Genomic DNA, 15,870 nt, shown 5'->3' on the forward strand with positions numbered 1-15,870 from the left:
GCCTACATTGAATCTCTCCAGGGTGCAGGTGATAACCAGAATAGAAAATCTTCTCAATCAGTTGAATTTTTTATAAGCTTTTATTTCAGTGACCAAAAGAATGCAGTAAATGGAATCTATACTGATTAACATTAGGCATGCACCTCTACCTGAAACTGCTGTTAGCTTTTGACTGGCCTAAATCTTTATAAACTATTTAGGCACATCTTTGAATTTTTTGGACCCTGATATACAGGGTAAGTAAGCTTCTTCCTTGAGACAGTTTAGTACTGAGAATTATGCTCACTGGTTAGATTCCTTTATATCTAAAGGCCTCTAGACACTCAGGCTACCTGTACTACCTTGAGACCATACCTTATACATTAAAGTAAATCACAGCATAAGGGAAGGAGATAATCTAGAAAGCTGAGTGTATTGTATTAACATCCCATAGATTTCTTTCCAGCACTGATAGTCAAAACACTAGATAAGGAGGCCTATAGTTAAGTACCAAATTGCTTTTCTCCACCTGCTACCCTTTCTGAGAGACACAAAGATGTATCAATCTCCCCAGAAATCTGAAATGAATCCACACAAATGAAAGATTTTACTTTATGTGGTCCCACTGTCAAATTAGAGAAAGCAGTTCCACTATCAAAATTATAGGGAGCAGTTTATGGGACGTTGAGAAAGCATAGTCCCATATACAGTAATATGCATCTAGTAGTTTTCCCATTCATCTGTCAATTGTTTTCACAAGATTAGCATTAAAAAATACAATCAAATACATATATGACCCTCAAAACCCACACACACACAAAATTGGTCTTTGTTCATTCTCAGATGACAGGATGTCCCAAGAGTGACAAAGGTGAGAGCCAATCCCCCCATAGCCTTTTCTTCAACTATCCCATCAACCGTTCTTCATTTCTTGAACTACCTTCCTTTTCCAAAGAAGTAATGCTGAGATCAGTCAGAAAGGCTTTCTGAGAAAACTGGCTTGGATTTCTGGGTCTGTTCCAGTCGATTCAAGATGAATTGGCTTGTATCAATGAAACGCTCAACGCAGTTCACAAAACAGGCCTCAGCCCGACTGTCCAACTTTGGCCCAGGCTTGTCCATGCACTTCTCCTGCTCAGGACAAGATACAAAATCACAAAAAGAACATGGGGAAATAATCGAGGAGGGCAGGGTGGGCAGGGGGGAATTCTTGTTAGAGGAAAAACTTCACCACCTAAAAACAGCATCTGATATGTTACTATTTCACATTTGGCATGTGGCAAGCAGTTATCTACAGTCTTACCTTAAATTCTCACAACCCTACAAAATAGATACTATTGTTAGTCCTTACTTTACAGAGAGGGAAGCCGCGGCTGAGATATTTTGCCCAAAGTTACTGGAACAGAAAATGGCGGAGCTATTACAGAGCAAACAAAAGGAGGGGGGGTGCAAAATACAAGAGAGGTAAACTTTCACTGAATTTGGTAGTAACTCCACAATGCTGCAGCCATTAAATGTTTTTAGGTGAACTCCAGGAAAAAAAAAAGGGTGAAAGAATAAACCACGGCAGTGACACTCTAAAACCTACGAAAGGAAAAAATAAATCTATTACCTGATTCTGTAACACTGTCTACTTAAGCCAGAAGTTCTTGAATACTGTCAAGATGTATGGAAAATTATATGAATTTTCCTAAATGGCCCACAGCTTACAGATTCTTAAAGGAGTTCTTAACCACAGTCCCTCCTGGCCAAAATGTAATGAATCACAGATTTTTTTTTTAAAGAATCAAAGCACCAAGGAGTACAGAAGTAAGCATTTGTTAGGGGCCAGAGTCCAGCAATACTATAAGTTTATGTGAAAGGGGCTACAGAACTGATGACTGCATATAGTTCAAGATTAAGTGGTTCAAATGAACTTTGTTCGTTATTGTTTGCTGTGAGCTTCACAAGCCTCTCACACTCTCCACTTCCAAGGAAAATTATCCTTAGCCTCTGAATTCTATGAGTTTTCTTTCCACAAGGCAGGGCAGTTATGCTGTCCTTGATAGCCAGAGAACACTTTGATCCCAAGCTGCAAATGCCTTCCACCCTTTGCCAAAGTCCCCTCACAGGATATATCAATTCTTCAACAGTCAGACCTGAAAGGGCTTAGTATTACACAACAATCCAACAAGAAAGCAAGTAAGAGAGAGAGTGTGTGTAGAGATTACACCACTTTTACAGTTAGTGGGCTAAAGCCACTCACTTCTCACGGGCGATGGTTAAAGCAACTGGGTAATCCAGGTAAACCCTGAGGAATCCAGAACAGGAGATTCACTCTCTGGGAATAGGGGCTGCAAAGATAAAATCTCAGTATTGGTGGCTCTCATCAGTCTTGGTGATCAGCACTTGGCAGCTTCAAACTCAGGTGCCTAAAGTGCTGCTCTGGACAGGGGCAAAAGTCGGTTGTGATCCCCAGTCCTCCCTCTGCACCAACAAAGCCAAGGTCTGGGGTGAGAGTGCCCCGAGAAGCGGAGTCACCTTTTCTATCTTCCCGCTATGTCTGAGCAACGTGAGGAAATCAAGGGAGCGCTACTGGGTCCTCCCCCTCCCCGAATTCCGGACGTCCTGGCGAGTCTCGCCTGGCAAGGTCGGGGGGAAAGTAGGTACAGTGGCCAGGTCCCAGCCCCAGGCTCCTCACCCAACAAAGTTCCGTCATCTGGTGCACCAGTTGCTGGAAGCGCTGCTTTTGAGTCTCCACCTCGATGAAATGCTGCAGCTGTGGATCCACCGAGCCCAAACCCGCCGCGGATGAAGACGAGGAGGAATCCATCCCAGCACCGCCACGCGTGCCTAGACGAACTCCGCACCAACTCACCGACCTTCACGTGTCTCCGCGACGGAACCGGAACCACAACCAGCCACCTCCCGGCCCACCTCCGAGAGCGCACTGCGCCGGCGCGTGGCCCTGTGCGCGGGTCTGCGCCCGCCCGCCCGCCGCTCCTCCCAGCCTCCTGTGCGCCCGGGTCCCGCCCGCTACCCCGAGGCTGCGCCCCACGTGAGCCCTGAGGCCTCGGAGCTTGCAGCCGAGTGCTGCGGTGCTTTCTTCTTCTATAGGAACGAGAAAGGGAAAAAGGTAAAAGAGGAAGTTACTTAAGTTACTTAACACGTGGCCGGGTTCCGGCTGGCCCAACAGCCCTGCCCCTGCTCACTTCCAAATGGGCCCGCGCTTTTCGTGCTGCAGTACAGGCTCTCGCTTGGCCCAGACTGCCATCCTGGGGCGACAGTTCTTTGATGGTGTTTTCCCTCCTATCGGAGGAGAAAGAGGCTCCGGCAGAATTTGTCCCCAACTTTCAGATTCATTCCGGTAACAATTCATGCCTGTTGTTTGCCAGGCACTGGTGCTTTGCTTGTGAGTTTGTCTCTGACTCGGAGCCAGAATTATCCAAGAGCCAGAGGGGTTAAATTGCTGAGGATCTTGTCCAGTTCTCAAAGTAGGAATATGCCAAACCAATGCCACACAAAAGTTTTCTGGAACACTGAGAGCGTTTCAGAGAGGTTGCGGGATTAATCGAGACAGCAAGAAACTTTCATGCATTCCAGTAATTTTATTTTATCAAAACACCCCCCTCCCATTTTTATGACACCCTTTTATTCTTGTCAAATTCTGCCTCCCCCACCAAGCTCTAATGCCTACCCAAAGAGTTGTTGGACCCCTTGTCAGGCTATTTACATCCCTCCCTCCCCCAAACTTTCCATTCCAAATTCAGTCTGTTTTCATACTCATGGAAAATTTTCTCTCTGAGGACAATACCAGGCACAATAATTCCTTGGCTTTTCCTTAGAAGGTACTATCTCAGGTAATCAAAGAAGAGAGTCATTCCTAGATGTAGAGAGGGGCCTTTGGGTATTCATTGAGAGTACAAAGGCTCCAGGGCCTGTAAGCCTGGGATTTCCTCAGAAGAAGTGAAATTGGGCCTTGTGGAAGAGAGGAATAGAACCAAGAAGCCTATTGGTGAACTCAGGATTCTTCATCCATGACATCTAGGATGTTGCTCAGAAGAATTTTGAAGGTAGGACGTTCCTCTGCTTTCTAAAACCAAAGAAAAAGCAGTGTGTTACAGTGGGCTAGAATTCAGGGGAAATGCAACATGTAGGCAGAAATGTTTATTAAGTATATACAATATGACCTGTAGCATACCCTGTAAATTACACACACAAAGAAAACAAAAGGAAAAGAAATAGAAGTGCTCCATGAAGTCCTTGTTCACTTTTCATCTTCAGTAGCTGAGGTGATGAGGATAATTTGCAAATTAAACTAACAAACACTGATTAAAACTGAGGGCAAATTCATTACAAAACTGTACACCAATGCATCATTATTTTGGATCCTCAAATGAAAAATGGCTACTAAACAAGTTTAAATGTTTGCCAGAACTGAACTCTTGTAAGCTTTCTCTTTATTAATTAATTAATTAATTAATTAATTAATTAATTAATTTTTTATTGGAGTTCAATTTGCCAACATATAGAATAACACCCAGTGCTCATCCCATCAAGTGCCCCCCTCAGTGCCTGTCACCCAGTCACCCTCACCCCCCGCCCACCTCCCTTTCTTGTAAGCTTTCAAACACCATTCTATCATCCCGTAGCCAAAGTTTTAGCAAGGAATTAACATTTCAAGACCATGGGCTGCATCACTGAGCAGGGCCCCCTCGGGCACCTGGGACATTTTATTAGTACTGTCTGGCCTTTAGACTAAGGCCTTTTGTGAGAGCCATGGTCCATAAACCCCTGAGGTAGTTAGTGATTCAGGGCATATTCATGCCAGAAAGGTCTCAATCCATCAGAACCAAAAAGTCATCAATTTCTTTTTCCTTTGAATCAGTGGTTTGTAAACCTAGCTGAGTACCAGAATTTCCTGGGAAGTTTAAAAGGACATTTCTGGGTTCTGCTTCAGACACACCTAATTGGAATCTCTGAAGATAGGGCCCAGTCATTTGCAGTTTTAAGAGTACACCAGGGATTCTGATATGAATCCAATTTCAGGAATACTACTTTAAACAGGCTGTGGAGACAGTACCTGTCTAAAACAGTCAACTAGTGGAGTGAGGACGTCCTAGTTGGGAAGGAGCAGAGTCCATCCCCCATAATCCTGCATGGCACAGGAGAGAGAGGGAAATGTTTGTCCCTTTCTCCACACTTCCTTTGTGACCTAAGTCATTTGTTGAAGGGAAAGGAGCCACGCTCTAATGCAGTTACCCACTTTTCACCCCACCAAGAGGGCTCCACATTCACATATGTGCTTGTTGGACATTGTGCTTCCCTGTTTCTAGGGGTACAGCATCTATTTCCTACTAGTGATTGAGGTTGCCAATTTAACTTTACCAAGGATATACTGAAAAGTGGAAAAAGCACCTCTGAAAGAACCCAAGGTGAGCACCAAAACATTTTAGTAATAGTGGGACAGACTCCTTATTTTCAAAATACCACATCTACCCACATACCTCATGATGCACCATATTTTTTTTATAAACGACCACTGCCTATTTTAGTTCTCTTTTCGGAGGTTTTTTTTTTTTTTTTTAATTCTAGTTAGCACCACAGCCAGGAAAGTTTGGCTGTTAATAAAGTAGAAGAAAGGACCAATGATGTCCAAAGGAATGAACATACATAAATTTTAATGGCTTTTCTTTTTAAATGTCAATACATTTGTCTGAGTGCCTTTAACTGCCTGCTTATGATAGGTGACACAGCCCCACAACATCTCCTCTCCTTGAAGCTGAGTTGGTAATGGGGTCTGCTGGTGGTACTCTAGTGAGAACTAGATGAGCCTGGGAAAGTCTCTGACCATCAAAGGACTGAGGTACAGGCTGGGCCCAAGAATGTGCACAGTTATCAGTGTGTACCCAGCTGCCACATGGCCAGGGAGAGTGGGGACTGGGTGCCTGGCTGGCTAAATAGGAAAGTAGGCTCAAGAAATTAATTTAAGAGGTCCTAATAAAACACTTACCTCATGCCAGCAGCTGTACATGATGGTATATACTCTCTCTGAAGCTAGATGAGGCCTATAGAGACGGAGGCCTTGGGCAATGTGTTCAGCAGTTTCACTGTTAGTAAATCTTTCATATGGCATCTTCCCCAGAGAGTAAATTTCCCACATCAAAACCCCTAGACAATGAAAAAATATATTAAGCTGATTTAGTCTCTTTGGGTGTTTGGGATCCTAGTCTTCCTAGATCAACCTCAGATTATTATATTCAGCTGATTCCCCACTCTGTGAATTTTCCATTTTGTCCCAACTTCTGCTGTAGTACTGCCCACACTGGATAGTAATCGGGTTGTACTGGACTATTAGTTCTTCTGGAGAGAGACATCATCTTATTTGTCTTTGTAATTATAGGGTCTGGCAGAATCCCATGGTGCATAATCAGTATTCAAAAGCTGTGGAATACTAAATAAATTGTTTCTCTCGATTGTAAATTCTTTTTTTTTTTTTCGATTGTAAATTCTAAGAAGGCAGAGATGAAGTCTAGTTTACTCTTTCTATCCTCAGGAACCCCTGTGGTGCCTGACAATGGTGAGCACTCCCTAAGGACTAGAAGAATGAAAACAACAAATAATAATCTCTCTGTGCAGGTTGCAAAGTGTCAAATTCCCCAATAGCATTCCTCTTCCTTTGAGCTGTATAATCTGTATAATTTTATTCACTCACCAAAAGCCCAGATGTCAGATTTGCTGCTGAACTTGCTATACATAAGGACTTCTGGTGGTGACCATCGGACTGGAAATTTGGAGCCTACTGAGCTTGTATATTCATCATCCAGGACATACCTGCAGAGGGTTCAGGACTTGTTACTATTTGGAGAGCTTGACATTTACTTAAATTTTCTTGGCACAGTCACATGAGCTAAACAAATACATGCTTACAGGTCAACCAGTGTGTTTTACAAATGTTATATTTAATGTATTCCTGTTTTCATATCTGATTTAGCTTTCCTGATTGACAATATGGTTACAGCAAGGATGAAGTGAAATAAGATCTATTAGGTACTCCTTTCTTCTTCTTTCTCTCCCTTTCTGTTTTATCCTTCCTTCTATTCTGCAGTTGCAAGTGGGGACTAGACTGATTAGGAAAGAAGGAGGCGAGAGAGAGAAAGAGAGAGAGAGAGAGAGAGAGAGAGAGAGAGAGAGAGAAATAAAGACAACAGGGTTGACAGATCAAAATGAGGTATTGGGGATCTTAGCTTTAAAAAGAGGGATGGAGGGCAGCCCTGGTGGCTCAGCGGTTTAGCGCCGCCTTCAGCCCAGGGCCTGATCCTGGGGACCAGGGATCGAGTCCCACGTTGGGCTTCCTGCATGGAGCCTGCTTCTCCCTCTGCCTGTGTCTCTGCCTCTCTCTCTCTCTCTCTGAATAAATAAATAAATCTCTGTGTGTGTGTGTCTGTCATGAATAAATAAATTGAATAATTAAAAAAATAAAAAGAGGGAGAGAGAGGGGCACCTGGGTGGCTCAGTGGTTGAGCACCTGCCTTTGGTTCAGAGTGTGATCCCGTGGTCCTGGGATCCTGGAATTGAGTCCTGCATTAGGCTCCCCGCAGGGAGCCTGCTTCTCCCTCTGCCTATGTCTCTGCCTCTCTCTGTGTGTCTCTCATGAATAAATGAATAAAATATTTTTTAAAAGAAGAGGGAGGGAGAAAGGAGAGGAAAGAGATATTATAATAAAAGAATGAAAGAAATGACAATAATTCAGAGAAAGAAAAGGACGAAGAAGATGGTGAGAAAGACTAGAATGAGGGGGAAAAAAGAAAGGGAGAGGATTCAAAACAATAACGCTGCCTCATGTTGTACTGTGCTATTTTTACTTTTAGAAGGAAAGGTGAAAATGGCACACTCACCTGGACAGGCCGAAGTCAGATACTTTAACAACTCCTTGATCGTTTACCAAACAGTTTCGAGCTGCCTGTAGTACAACAGTTACCCATGAGACTCTGCCTTTGGCACACAGGTTAAAGGCACAAAGCTTCTGCCCACCAGGGGAATGAAGCCAGGGAAGCCTCATCTCTTTCAGCTCAAGAAACACTTTCCCACCCAGCAGGTGTCAGGTGATGCCACTGAGAAACTCTGATGCATTTCCACTACATCTAAAGCAACCTGCTATATAGACATAAGTAAAGCATTGAGGGCAGGCAGAATGATTTCATTCACATTGACGATTCCATAATACCCCACCCTCTCCTGAATTGCTGAAAGAATCAGGGAGAACAGAAAACAAGTTTGTTTTGTTTGCTTCTCTGCCAGTGGGACTAAGACAATTTGAGCCTTGGCCTGGCTGAAATAAATAGGGGCACAAACTGATGCCTCTAGAGGTCAGGCAGGCAAAGTGATAGAATGAAATGGGGTGGGTAGATTGCAGGAAATGGCAGAGCATGCAGTTGGTCTGGAGGAGGCAAGCTGCTCCTCAGCTCCATCTGACTATTAGCATGGCCTCTGTGAATGAGCCTGCTGTTTCAAGATGGTCAAGATTTTCAAGAGAAGCTGGAAATTCAGGTTTTTCAAATGTGTTTGTGTTTTCTGACTAACATAGAACATTTAAAAAACAACGACGAATGTACCCACAGGCCCCCATTATATGACTCTGATGTAACCAAATGATGGTTCTGTGCCACTGGGAAGTAGGGTACCCTTCTGTCCTGAAGGACCCCACCATTTCCTTGTTGTGGTAGGGGGCTGGCACGAGTGACTGCTCCAGCTTCCACCTTGGCACAAGTTGTACTGTTGAGGCTGGAGATCCTTGACTGGCTGACCACTGGGGCATAGGTTCATTCACCTAACTCTTACTGTTTTCTAGATAAAACTGAAATGATGATTCTAGCAACCCTCCTTATCCAGATATGATATATCTTCCTCTGCTACTTCACCCCCTCAGCCCTTGGTCCCAGGCCAATCCTTCTGAGGTCCTACCAGGTCTCGGTGAAGGAATTGCTTTGACTCGAGGTATTCCATGGCTTCACAGACATCCTTGCACATCTCCAGCAGCTGCTGAGTCTGGAAACGGTTGCGCATTTCCCTCAGGTAGTTCAGGAGGCAGCCATTGGCCATGTACTCAGTGATGATGAAGATAGGGCGCTGTTTGGTGCAGACGCCATACAATTGTACCAGCTTCTCATGGGAAAGATTCCTACAGAAGAGACAACAAACCTTTCTGGCTCTGCATACTAATCAGAAAGGGACTGGAGAGGAAAGGGGTTGGCCTGGAAGTAGAGCATCAGATAAGGGACGATGATAACAAGTTGAGCTTCCTCCTTCCCTCCCTTTTGATCTAAACCCCCAAAGTGCCTAATATGTGAGGGTGGGCAGGGATTTGGAGCCCAAACAGAACAGAAAATAAGCTCAGGGCTGACTGAACACCAAGGCTAATCAGAAGCAGTCTTTCTTTTGAAAGTCTCATTTTTCACATTTATCCCCAAATGCTACAATAGTACACACCCATGATCAATACTATTAGCAACCAATATGTAAGGCAAAGAAATGATTACTTTAGCGGTAACAAGGACTGACCTCAGGTCTTAGTCCCAAATCTCTCTCAATCTAAGTCACCTTAAGCCACAGTGGAAACTTTCTCAGTAATTCCTAGACTCCAGTAACTGGATTGTAGAGTTGAGTTTGGGCTGTAACTCACATCATGACTTTGGCTTCTTCAATGAACTCATCCTCAGACATGGAGCCTTCTTTGATCATCTTGATGGCCACATCATATTGGCCTCTCCATTTCCCATATTTCACTACCCCAAACTGTCCAGTCCCCAGCTCCTTCAAGAAGGTCAGGTCCTTTGGATCAATTTCCCATGATCCTATAACAACAAAGCCTCAATATGATTATTTTGGGAATCATGTATGTATAATTCCTACAATAGGTAAGAATCCCTACTAGGGGCAGAAAAGGCAAGCAGTAAAAGGGAAATGCTCAAGAATATAATCTATCTTTGCTCAGGTCAGTCTCAGGGACAGGGTGGTTACTGGTTGGAGGAATTGGAATTCTAGGTGCACATCAGCCATAAAGGAAGGAGAAACTAGACAATCTTTTAAAATCTCTTTATGATTATGGTTTTTTTAATCACACAAAAAATAATCCCTTTATGAATCTATGTTCTTGCAGTCCCAGTAGGAGCCACCAGAGGGAGGAAACTATTAAATAACTTGTTTATTAAATAATCTTCCTTGAGGCAGCTGGTGCAGAACAGTGTGCTGCAAGGTCCAGTGGGGTCAGCCAAAGGTAGTCCTTGTAACTGACCAATCCACCCTACCCTAGAGAAATAAGCAGTTACCGTAGCCCAGGCCTGCAGTGGAAGGTGCATTCTTGTTTTGTTGAGACACTGGATATTTGAGCCTAGATATGAGCCCTGAAACATACAGAGAGGGTCATGCTGCTGGTGCAGTGTAGGAGGTGGGATGCTGAACACACCCTCACTTAAAACCTCACACTTCTTATATCCATCCTTCCGGTACATTTTGAATCCCAGAAGATCTCCACGAACCCAAATTTTTCAGGAAGCTTCTCCTCTCACCAAAGAATTTTCAGAAGAAAAAAAGAGAAAATACTAATGGAAATATACTCCCCAACTAAATATATCCCCACCTCCCAGCCCAGGCTTAGCTCACATCCTACTGCTGCTTTTAATACTGAAAAGTGTAATTGGGACCCTATAAAATGATGGCCTCCACACTGCCTTGCATGGAGGTAGCAGATAGGAGCAAGTCTTCTCAGTGAAGCTTATCCCATGCATTCATGCCTTCACCAATCTCCAGTTTTTTAAATGTCTACCCTACTTAGAAACTGTCTTCTGGTGTTTTCTAACCTGTTATGTTCTTTGAGGGCAAGGACCGTGACTAATAGTTTTACTGTGATCTCCAGTACCAACAAAATTGCTGAGTATATGATAGGAACTCAATGAATACTCACTGATTTGTTAATTTACCAGCATCTTCTGTCTTTCCTTAGCACTGAGCATCAGTCATCAAATAAGAAGTCACTCCCTACTGGCTGAGAGTCTGCCTTTGACTGCCTCTTTACTTTACCTGGCATCATAGGGGTTTTCTTTCACCAAATTTGCACTACCCTGTGAGGCTTTTTCTTCTCACCACCTTGTCCTGAATTGCTTCTCCTGGTTTTTGTCACATCCTTCTTCTCTGGTACCCCTGATACTCACCTGCAGAGTTATGCTGATGGTAGTTAATGAGCTCAGGAATGGTGCTGAAAAGGTGCTTCTCTGCCAGGTAATACTGGCTCTGAGGTGTGGAACACACAACATAATGGCGTATCACCCCTTGAGGGTCCCTGAAGAAGTGGATGCTGAGTCAGCAACTTGGAAACAAGGGTCAGCAGGACCCAAGAAGTAAAGTGAAATGAATTTTGAGTTTAAGGGACAGAGGTAGTAGGAGGGATACACCATTAAGAAGCTATTGGGGGTACTAGGAGAGGCACACCATTAAAGCACCTCTGTCCTTTGTCCCCAGGGCCTTGAAACAGTAATACTCACCCTGTAGATTTAGCAAACACAGACACAGTATATTTTCCAGCTTTGCTGGAGTCTCTGACAATGAAACCTCCTTCTTTCCCCTGAAACAATGAAAAAGAAGCTGACTTGAAGGAGGAAGTGGCACTCACATCTGCATTCCACCTGCCCAAACTTGAGAGAAAAAGTGAAGCCCTAATTTTACTGCCAAGTTCCATGTTTGAACTGCAGCCTCATTGTTTTTGATAGTGAAAAGTGCAATTGATATCCCCCTCCATAAAATGATAGTCTTGACACTGCCTTGCTTTGAGGTGACAGAGAACAGCAAGCCCTCACTTGTTGTGCAAGGAGAATGCCATTTGCCTGTGGTCACACACTTACCTCTTGCTTCAGCAGTTGCTCAGCTTGACTTCGAGTCATGTGTTTGGAATACCACCTGTAAAGGGAGAATGCTTCAGTGGCTCTTAGGCTGTGGTGTTAGCAGGTGGCAGAGGTGTCCGGGGATGAGATCAGGGATAGAGCACTCAAGGACAATCCATTTTCATGATTAGGGAGAAAGGACAGTGACAAAAGATTGGCATTTTTACCCTTTCAAATGTTTCCTATCAAGTTGTCAAATCCTTTTCTTTGAGTGGTTCTTCTGGGTTGGAGTGGGGGTGGGGCATGGTGACCTCTGTAGCTCTCATAAGCAAAGGGTGTTTGGGGGTGAGAGTAAGACAGAGCCACTAAGGGTGGTGGCATCATTTGACCCAGTTGGCACTGATTTTAATAAGTACCTTGAAATAAATTTGTTGAAAGTATAAAAATGTATACACTATCTTTGGTTCTTCTGGCAAGACTGTGTGCTGGAAACATAAGAATACTCACTCATACATTTCTATGGAGTCTTCTGCTTCGGTGACATAGTTACTAGGGATGTAACCTTCCTGCCTGTAGAGGAGACAATATGGTAGATCATCCAGCACTTCCTATCCTTCAGGGGGGAGACAGATTCATATGCCCATATCTCTGGGCTCGCAACCAATCTCAAATGGAGGTCTATAAACCACACCCCTCCATCAAAGAGAATCATGTCACTGATGCATGGCTAGGCCAGTGAAGTGTGTAGCTTTGCACATGTGGCACTGACACATATGTCAGGTGTGCATGACAACATATGGGCCAGACTCTACAGGCTCAGAGGTGTGGCCATAAGTAGCGCTGTACTCTGGGAAGTAGTTGCCGGAACAGTATATTCCCTTTGGTGTGGGAAGGACAATTTCTGATTGGGATACCAAGTAGGGGAATTATGCTGCAAGATTTTGCACCTGTGTGGAGTGGACGGGCACAGAGTTATAGAAGACCTGGAGTGGACTCACCCATTTTTATCCCGTGCTCTCCACCAGGGTAAGTTGCTCTCCTCCAGGATAAAATACTCATCTCCCTTTCGCAGCTGTAGATCGTTTGCATTCATTGGCATGTAATCATAAAGGGCTACAACCTTTTTCAGCTCACTTGTAGAGGCAGGCGCTGCTGTTGGCTCAGGGGGCAGTGGCTTTTTCAAGATCTGTGTAGTTGGAGAGAAAAGTAGGGCTGTTTGGCTAGATATCAAGCACTCTCCACTTCTCCCTCAACTCTCTGCCTTACTAGAGACACCAGTCTAACCTAAATCAGGCATAATAAAAGGTTTATTCAGCATTCATTCAACAAGGATTTTCAAGTACCTATGCTGAGCTCTCGGCCTGGAGTGCACATCAGAATCATCTAGGGAGTGGTTAACAATCCCAGACAGTTTCCTATCCCAATTATGTCAAAATCTCAGGGGGCGGGACCCAGGCATCAGTTTTTTTTTTTTTAGATTTCTTTTTTTAATTTTTATTTATTTATGATAGTCAGAGAGAGAGAGAGAGAGAGAGAGAGAGGCAGGCAGAGACATAGGCAGAGACATAGGCAGAGGGAGAAGCAGGCTCCATGCACCGGGAGCCCGATGTGGGATTCGATCCTGGGTCTCCAGGATCGCGCCCTGGGCCAAAGGCAGGCGCTAAACCGCTGCGCCACCCAGGGATCCCAGGCATCAGTATTTTTAAAGCTTCCTGGGCAAGAACCATGAATAATCATGATTAAGAAATCTTGACACTAAACCAGTGCATTAGTGGCTCTGAATCTTGGTTTCCTTGTTTATAAAATGGGCATAATAACTCCTGCCCTGCTTACTTACAAAATATGAGAAAGGACTTTTTATAATTCGAAAAGTAACCAAAAAATCAACTTTTAAAATAATAGATTAATGGTAGAATCAAGTATTGGGTATATGGATGTTTATTGTTAAATTCTTACAACTTTATGTTTGAAAATATTTTTCATTTTTAAAAAATCAGGCTTTGTTTTATTTTAAACAGGTGATTGGATTAAATTGTTGCCAAGAACTTCCTAATAGCCCTCTCTCTTACCACTGAAGAGTGGCAAGATTTGTCCTACTTAAGGACAGGTCCCATATCTCCACAAGAACACCAATTGACACTGCCAAGTCCTGTTGGAATTCGAAGACTGGTGTGTTTTCAGGGTGTGACTATAAGTTTCTTTCTTTTTTAATTTAAATTGTATTTTTTAAGTAATCTTTATGCCCAACATGGGGCTCAAACTCAAAACCCCAAGATTAAGAGTTGAACGCTCTACTGACTGAGCCAGCTAGGCACCCGTGTAAGTTTCTATTTAAGCAGTAGCAGCACCAATTTCCCTGTATACCTGGTCTTCCTCAGGCGTGGGAGGAAGAGGCTTTTTTGTCTTTCTGTGAGAACTCCCAGGTTTCAAACCTGCAAAATAAGAAACTAGTGTTGACATAGGATGCATTTTAGGAAGGGGCCCAGGGACAGATTTGATCAGGGACTTAGCTTTTGTGCCTTTAGGAACATTAAAAGTCTGAGGGGATACAGCCTTGTTCCAGGTCACATGGCTTGGAGAGCAGAGCACCAGTGGGATTTTGGCCCTGACTTATCCCCTTCCCCAGACCCCTTTGTGCAGTGGCGAAATGTACAAACCTGGGTTTGATAAATCCTTTCAAGAGTGATGGATAGTCAAAAGAGGGAGAAATTATATTGATCAGATCTCTTACTTCCATTCCTGTTTTCCAAAATTTGGCAGCCCATCGCATTTTTGGCTGTCTGAGAGCAGCAGAGATACTGCCCATCAATCCAGAAGCAAGGGTGGTATTTCTGTACCAGATCACTGTTATACCGGATTACTGTAACAGGAGAAAAGAGAGAAGGAGATCACATCTGACATTCTGAAGAATTCACCATTTGCATGTTTTCCTCTTTGACTAAGGTTAATAATGAGCTTCAAACAACTGCCCCTTCCTCACCTACCCTGAAGGAAAGCAGATGACAGAACCAATTAGCTGACATCCCTGGTCCTGGAAATTTCTTGTGAAGTTCTCTTCAGTGGTCTGTCATGATACTATCTCCTGACCACCAAGATAAGAATATCTGATGTTTCCAGAGCCCAAGAGCAAAAAAACATATGTTATTTGTTTTCCCAGTAACCATTTCAATCTTCTTGTAAGGCAAAGTATTGATTATGGTATTCTTTTCCAGATACAGGAAGCGATATGCCCAAGCTAAACTCTCACTCCAGTTCTCAGCATATCAATGTCTCAGCTACCTGAGTGATCTTTTTGAGATACTTGCTTTAGTGAAAATGTCTGCATCAGGCTTCCTGTATTCATAGAACAGTCAATAGAATGGAGCTCAGGAGCAAATGAGGTGACTCTTCTCCTAGTAAATATAGATCCAGTTTTCCTAGGGCCACTGAAGTGGGTGAGCTCATTGTGGGAGATAAAAACAGTTCCTTTTCCTTCACAGAGTCATGAAGCTCAAAAGACCTCCCAGAAGCCAAAGTACTTTGCAAAGAATAGAATGGTTTGCAGAAAGGAGGAATTAGTATTACTGTTTTTAATACTGTGGCATCTCAAGAATCTTAACATGAAGTCAATTAGACAAGTCATTTTGGGATCATGTTGTCAGATACCAGAGAAGCAAAGACAACTGAAATAATTGACAACAGCTAGCATTGGGGCAAAAAGACCTCGGCTGATCTAAGAATATACACATTTGAGGGATGCCTGGGTGGCTCAGTTAGTTAAGCATCTGCCTTCGACTTAAGTCACAATCTTAGGTTCCTGGAATCCGGCCCTGGGCAGCTGGTGCCCTGCTCAGTGGGGAGTCTGCTTCTCCCTCTCCCTCTGCCCCTTCCCCCCAGTGCACTGTCTCGCTCTTTCTCTCTCTCTCTCACTCCTCCTCCCTAACCACCCCCCCGTCAAAAAAATTAAAATAAAAAAATAATATGCACATTTGAGGACTTACATATGTCAGTGTTACTGCTAAGAGGAAGCCCACATCACTTTTTAAAAGATTTAAAA

The 15,870-nt window shown here is 43.6% G+C and overlaps 2 protein-coding genes across 3 annotated transcripts in view; both read right to left on the reverse strand.

The window, feature by feature from the left end:
• Window positions 1-61: 61 nt before the first annotated feature.
• On the reverse strand, window positions 62-2,903 carry TIMM8A (translocase of inner mitochondrial membrane 8A). Its single transcript, XM_055339137.1, has 2 exons — window positions 2,660-2,903; window positions 62-1,110 (listed from the first exon to the last, which is right to left on the reverse strand). Exons 1-2 carry the CDS (start codon window positions 2,789-2,791, stop codon window positions 949-951), a joined length of 294 nt encoding a protein of 97 aa, XP_055195112.1. The 5' UTR covers window positions 2,792-2,903; the 3' UTR covers window positions 62-948.
• A 649-nt stretch (window positions 2,904-3,552) lies between these two features.
• BTK (Bruton tyrosine kinase) overlaps window positions 3,553-15,870 on the reverse strand; it is a 32,228-nt gene continuing 19,910 nt past the window's right edge. For both annotated transcript variants that reach the window (XM_055339064.1, XM_055339063.1), the window contains exons 6-19: window positions 14,566-14,694; window positions 14,199-14,266; window positions 12,833-13,020; window positions 12,342-12,404; window positions 11,856-11,910; window positions 11,499-11,578; window positions 11,169-11,296; window positions 10,287-10,361; window positions 9,641-9,812; window positions 8,923-9,139; window positions 7,857-7,921; window positions 6,674-6,792; window positions 5,972-6,129; window positions 3,553-4,051 (exon numbers count right to left, since the gene is read on the reverse strand). In XM_055339064.1, coding sequence (XP_055195039.1) covers window positions 3,980-4,051; window positions 5,972-6,129; window positions 6,674-6,792; window positions 7,857-7,921; window positions 8,923-9,139; window positions 9,641-9,812; window positions 10,287-10,361; window positions 11,169-11,296; window positions 11,499-11,578; window positions 11,856-11,910; window positions 12,342-12,404; window positions 12,833-13,020; window positions 14,199-14,266; window positions 14,566-14,694 — 1,589 coding nt within the window. In that variant the 3' untranslated portion in view covers window positions 3,553-3,979. The remainder of the gene's footprint in view (window positions 4,052-5,971; window positions 6,130-6,673; window positions 6,793-7,856; window positions 7,922-8,922; window positions 9,140-9,640; window positions 9,813-10,286; window positions 10,362-11,168; window positions 11,297-11,498; window positions 11,579-11,855; window positions 11,911-12,341; window positions 12,405-12,832; window positions 13,021-14,198; window positions 14,267-14,565; window positions 14,695-15,870) is intronic.

This window comes from Nyctereutes procyonoides, unplaced genomic scaffold, assembly GCF_905146905.1.
Source record: "Nyctereutes procyonoides isolate TBG_1078 unplaced genomic scaffold, NYPRO_anot_genome, whole genome shotgun sequence".
NCBI classification, from domain to species: Eukaryota; Metazoa; Chordata; class Mammalia; order Carnivora; family Canidae; genus Nyctereutes; species Nyctereutes procyonoides.